Source organism: Pagrus major, chromosome 8 (assembly GCF_040436345.1).
Source record: "Pagrus major chromosome 8, Pma_NU_1.0".
NCBI lineage: Eukaryota > Metazoa > Chordata > Actinopteri > Spariformes > Sparidae > Pagrus > Pagrus major.
This window is the reverse complement of record NC_133222.1, coordinates 3,608,651-3,614,361: the sequence shown is the minus strand read 5'-3', so window position 1 is coordinate 3,614,361 and position 5,711 is coordinate 3,608,651. Positions and strand designations below refer to the sequence as shown.

Sequence of the window (5,711 nt, the reverse complement as noted above, 5' to 3'; positions counted from 1 at the left end):
GCAATGCCAAGTTTGACAGATGACTAAGGTCAGGGGTTAGGGTTAATTATCTATCGTACGACAGTAGTGTTTCTAATAAATGGCATCTTGGACCTCGCTGTACTTTTTTTAAAGGTGCACTATGTAGTTTTGGGAAATCAGAAGAGAGCCTCAACAAACTAAATAAACAAACTCTCTTCGTTTTCTTGACTGAATAAACTGAAACAAACTGATCTTAAGGGACCCTGCCACCTTTCTGGTTTCAAACAGTGTTCTGGGGACCTTATTTTCCTCTGAGAGCAGCTTGTTTATTCAAAATTCAGAATTTGAGTTTATTCCTCCCAAAAACAACATAGTGCCCCTTTAAAATGCAAACACTGTACCGCTCTAACTGGTCATCTGTCTTTCAGGAAATGGTCGGTCAGAGCTTCTCCTTCCTGAAGCTCACGTAACAGCTCTTCAGCCAGCAGTCCCTGGGGATCTCAAAGGGCGCCTCCTAAACTCAGCTCATTCCTCAACCTGCCACGCTGAGTGTTTGGACCGAGGCCAGGCAGCGTAGAGATGGGCCAGAACATGGAGATGCACTCAGAGGAGGCTGAGCGACGGGTGTGCTTCTGAATGTTATGCCTGTGCTTCTAAAAGAGACGAGCTGTGGAAGGGAGCAGGGAGCCTCTGGTCTCCTCTTCAGCACACAGTGAAGTTGTAGCGCCGATGCAGAACATCCTCGATCAGAACTTAGACATGGCCACAGCTCTACTCGCCGGCGAGAAGCTGAAGGAGCTGATCATGCCCGGCTCGTCTCAGGATGAGAGGGGTGGGGCGCTGGCCAGCCTCATGGTGCAGCTCAAACTGGAGCTGCCCTTTGATCGTGTTGTTACTATAGGGACGGTCATCATCCCCATCCTGCTGGTCACCCTCGTCTTCACAAGGAACTTTGCAGGTGAGACTTTTCTGCCACTAGATGGGGTTCATTGGCACAGTGAGCCGCCTCTCAGGGCCGTAAAGCAGCAAAAAAGTCACAAATAAACCCAAAGTCTGACCACAAGAATGAAATGAAGGTTTTCCACATGAATCACACCCACACCGTGCTGTGCTTTTTGTGTCATCTGTGAGATTATCGGGCCAGGCAGGAAGAGATTCACATTCACAAGTGCATTGGAGAAGCAGACAGAGAGAGAGAGCTAAAAAAAAAAAAAAAAGGGCAAGAGAGATTCTGGAGACATGAGGGGATGGATTACAGCGAGGGGGAGAGGATGGTGTTTGGTTAGAGGGAGGATGGGAGAGATGTTAGTTCATTGCTGAGTCAGACGCTCTGCATAGCAGCATTAACCATCTGGGACTGAGCGTTTAACTTTAGCAGCAGAAAGATGTGGGTGTTTGGACCGGTTCTTCAGTATTCCCTCACTGACATTTGGGGAATTGCCAAAGATTTTTTTTTTCACATGAGGACAGCATCTTCTGTGACTGTGACAAAGTAATGTAATTGCACATATTGCACCTAGGAACCGTTTGCAATATCAAATATCACTGCACTTAGTTCCCGAGATTAAAGTATTACCTCATTAATGCTGAGTTTGAATTCCTTCTCCAAAAGTACGTAGTGCCCCTTTAAAAAGTGGACTGGCTGCAGCACTCAAACCACTTACATTCGTACCTAATGGACGGAGAAGTGATACAGCACAACTTTGACAGGAAGGAGTGTTCTCACTTCCTCTATCTGAGCTTCTGTCGTTTGAAAAAGCAGCACGAGTTTTATCAGAGACACGCAGCGCGGTGAGCTGAACGGATGAATGATGCGAAAAGATTCCCCCGAGATAAAGGACCAACACAGAAGTCACATAGATTTAAGATAATTCATAAAGTTGCATCTACTACTGCTGTTTTGAAACATCTGTTGCAATATTCCCCACCCATCTCTCAGAGCTACTGAATGGTTACTACGTGTGTGCACATGCAGTTTCAGAGCACAGTGCATGATTACAACAGATATTTCAGGTGTGTTTACCTATTTCCAACCAAGAGCTAAAATGTCACAACTGATAGGAGTGACGAATGAAATTATGAAACTAAGACCCAGGATTTACCTGCTGTAGGATTCATCTTCTGTCAGCGAAAATAATTTCATATTATGAGATTTAACTTGTTTAATGTGCAATATGTAAGAATTGTAGTTTAAAACATTGGAAAATTAATTAAAATTATCAACAGAGTGTGAAGAAACAACAGTTGATAGAAGATAGCATGCTAATCAGCTAACGCCTGAACAACACAGACACTCCCATGATGCGCCGATCTCCTTATCCGAGCAGAGTGAGCTAATGCGCTAACTGCACAGTTAAATGAGTTTACTAGCTAATAGCAGCTACAGTTAGCAGCAGTTAGCTGTTACTCCGGTGATATGCTGCCCGCTATTTGTTTCAACCGGTGTCCAATTCTCACATATTGCACCTTTAAAGTGATGTTTGGGCCTGATCCTTTCTCTCTCTACTTCCTCCAGAGGAGTCCATATACTGTTACACACCACACAACTTCACCAGAGACCAGGCACTGTATGCAAGAGGCTACTGCTGGACAGATCTGCGGGATGCTCTGCCCGGGGTGGAGTCTCACCTTTGGCCTTCACTATTTGAACACAAGTTCCTGCCCTACGCCCTGCTCGCCTTCGCTGGCATCATGTACATTCCTGCGTTGGGCTGGGAGTTCCTCGCCTCCACGCGGCTCACTTCAGAGCTCAATTTCCTGCTTCAAGAGATTGATAACTGCTATCATCGAGCTGCCGAGGGCCGAGCCCCGAAGATCGAGAAGCAGATCCAATCCAAAGGGCCTGGCATAACTGAGCGGGAGAGGAGGGAGATCATAGAGAACGCGGAGAAGGAGAAAAGCCCCGAGCAGAACCTGTTTGAGAAGTATTTAGAGAGACGAGGCCAAAGTAACTTTCTGGCCAAGCTTTACCTGGCACGCCACCTGGCTATTATCTGCCTCAGCTCCATCCCCATTTCCTACCTGAGCGCCTACTATGCTCGCCAAAGGCAGAACGAGTTCACCTGTGCGCTGGGTGAGCCCCCGGACATTAGCAGCTATGCAGAGCTCAAGATCAGAGTCAACTGTAAGCTGCCTGCTGTGCAGCTGCAGCGCATCATGGCAGCTGTAGATATCTCTCTGCTCTGCACTATGAACCTCATCATCCTGATTAATTTGCTGCACTTGTTTGTCGTGCGCAAGTCCAACTTTGTATTCGACAAACTGCACAAAGTTGGCATTAAAACACGGCGGCGCTGGCAGAAGTCTCAGTTCTGCGACATCAACATCCTGGCAATGTTCTGCAACGAGAACAGGGACCACATCAAGTCGCTCAACCGGCTGGACTTCATCACCAATGAGAGTGACCTCATGTATGACAATGTGGTCCGGCAGCTGTTGGCTGCACTTGCACAGTCCAACCATGACGCTACACCCACTGTGAGGGACTCTGGGATTCAAACCCTCGATCCCAATATGGAAATCGGAGTGGGAGAGATGGGTGGTGAGCCGCTGGTCATCAAACGACCCCGCAAGAAGATTAAGTGGATCCCAAGTTCAAATCCTCTTCCACAGCCTTTCAAGGTAAGACCACGTCTCCGCTTGCAATTCATCATCATTCATTCGGCATCACCAACAGCAGAAGGAAACCTGCTGTCCTGTTGAAGCAGAATACTTACTACAAGAACTTGTTCACTGGAGCACAGCAGCTCATTTCAACATGGACTGAATGTCTGTTCGAGGTACTTCCAGCTGAGTCATAGCAGCTCCTGATAAGAGCCTCTTTCTGTGAAGAGGCACAGGAAGTGGTCCTCATTTAGGACTCCAAAATATGAAACACTTTAATGCTGCTTTATTCATTGCCTGTGGCTACCTTACCTGTAGTTTAAGTCAGGATTTAATGACCTGCTTTTATGTTTTCTGTCCTCTTATAAAGGAACCACTCACCCTGACACGGTTGGAAAATAACACCAAGCCTGAAAAACCCAAACCAGTCAGACGAAAGACGGTTGCAGACAACTTCATTGCACCACTTCTGGACAGCAAAAGCACACAATATCCTGCAACGAAAGGTATGCAGTGCTATTAACAGTAAGTTTGTGAAATATACTTTATGGCATCTTTCAGCTTAATGTTTAGTTCACTCTCAGAATATTATTTCCAGCTGTTTAAAGAAAAATGCTTTGATAAACCCACTAAAAACTCCCTGACCACAACAAAGCACCAAACTGGCAAAGGTAGCAACTAGCTAATGAACGTAGTGGATGTTCGAAAGATAAAAAATTGGTGGTGGAGACCAAAATAGAGCTCAAAGTAGAGTGATAATCTGACTCAAATTTGCCAGGTGGTTAGAAACACACCTCTATATGAATGTTATGTTTCTGCTGGAGGTTTAAATAAGCAACTGCTTGGACGGACGACCTGTCACTTTGCAGTGATGTTCTGCCTCCCTGTAAGTCAGACTTTTCGTTTCCGATCACAGATCTAACTGCGATGGAGAAAAAGCACGCACGCAACTTCTCTCTGGACGTCCACCCGTACTTGCTGACCATTCGTAAGCCCAAGGTGGAGGCCACAACCGTAGAACCTCTGCCCTCAGAGCACAACATGGACACGGTGTACCTCGAAGGCACGCACACTATTGTTCATGTGTCCGGGGCAATTACAGGTGAGCCTGATGCGTCCCTCGCTATTTCTCTTTCTTGGGTCAAATAAAACTACAAAAAGTTACTCGACCAGATGTTAGATAACTTTAGCCTTAGCTGCCAAGTAACGGAGCAGCATTAAACAGCCTTAGCTTTCACTTGTTGCCGAGTGTCGGCTCCAGCTTGCTAGACCACACCACTGCATCCTCAGAGTCTCCCTGAGCAATTATTGCTGACCTGTTTCTTCAAAAGGTGACACACTGTCTATACTGACTTCCTCCTCTCCTCCCCTACCCCGTCCTGTATTTCTTTCTTGCCTCCACAGAAACTAAGGTATGCTCTCCAGAGTCGACCAACACTGCCTTTTCTACAGTGACCCTGCCCACCACTTCTTACGTCAACGGCGTGAGCCCGAACCCTCCCTCCAGCGAGGACCCCCTCAGTCCCAAGTCCTCTCCTCCTCAGAGGGAGCCTCTCGCCCCGACGGAGAACCCCGAGTGTCAGCCGCCGCCTCTGACCAGAGCCCCTACGCACCAGCTGCTGAGCATACATCACACTCTCTTTGAGGAGGACGAGGATGAACAGAACCGCAGGGACAGACTAGCAGAGAGACCCGGGGAGCTCATCGCCGCTGGGGAATGTTGAAGAAGGGGAAGAAGAGGAAATACCGACACTCGACAACTACACTCTGCACACATGAACCTCCATGTCATCACCTCCTATCAACAGCCACCTCTTTAAATTAGCTCACACAGTCACGTGATGTGTGGATTGGACAGATATTGGACAGAAATGGGACTTTTAGACGTGAAAATGATCCAGAGAGGGTTAGACAAGAGTTTGTGTATTTGTTAATGTTGAGTGTTACTGTAGGAAATGATGTCACATTCATGTCTCAGGATGACTGTGTACAGCTAAACACCCTCCAATGAAACCAGCAGTGATATAATTCAACAGGGTGCTACAGTGCAGGGTTTAAACAGCTACATCGAACGAGGTCTGATGAAAGGACGAGCGAGCGACGAGAGATGAGTGAGCTCTCTATATAAAAAAAAAAACGACACACAC

General features: G+C 47.0%; 1 protein-coding gene across 1 annotated transcript; it reads left to right on the top strand.

Moving 5' to 3' along the window:
* The first annotated feature begins 690 nt into the window (after window positions 1-690).
* panx2 (pannexin 2) lies at window positions 691-5,288 on the top strand. The gene is made up of 5 exons (XM_073472905.1): window positions 691-919; window positions 2,477-3,582; window positions 3,935-4,070; window positions 4,481-4,666; window positions 4,969-5,288. Exons 1-5 carry the CDS (start codon window positions 691-693, stop codon window positions 5,286-5,288), a joined length of 1,977 nt encoding a protein of 658 aa, XP_073329006.1.
* Window positions 5,289-5,711: the final 423 nt, after the last annotated feature.

Excerpts from the sequence above, each read along its gene's own strand:
- panx2 (XM_073472905.1), top strand. The coding sequence starts at position 691 with ATGCAGAACATCCTCGATCAGAACTTAGACATGGCCACAGCTCTACTC. Across the intron at positions 4,071-4,480 it reads ACAATATCCTGCAACGAAAG|ATCTAACTGCGATGGAGAAA; the intron begins GTATGCAGTGCT and ends TTCCGATCACAG. Across the intron at positions 4,667-4,968 it reads TGTGTCCGGGGCAATTACAG|AAACTAAGGTATGCTCTCCA; the intron begins GTGAGCCTGATG and ends TTGCCTCCACAG.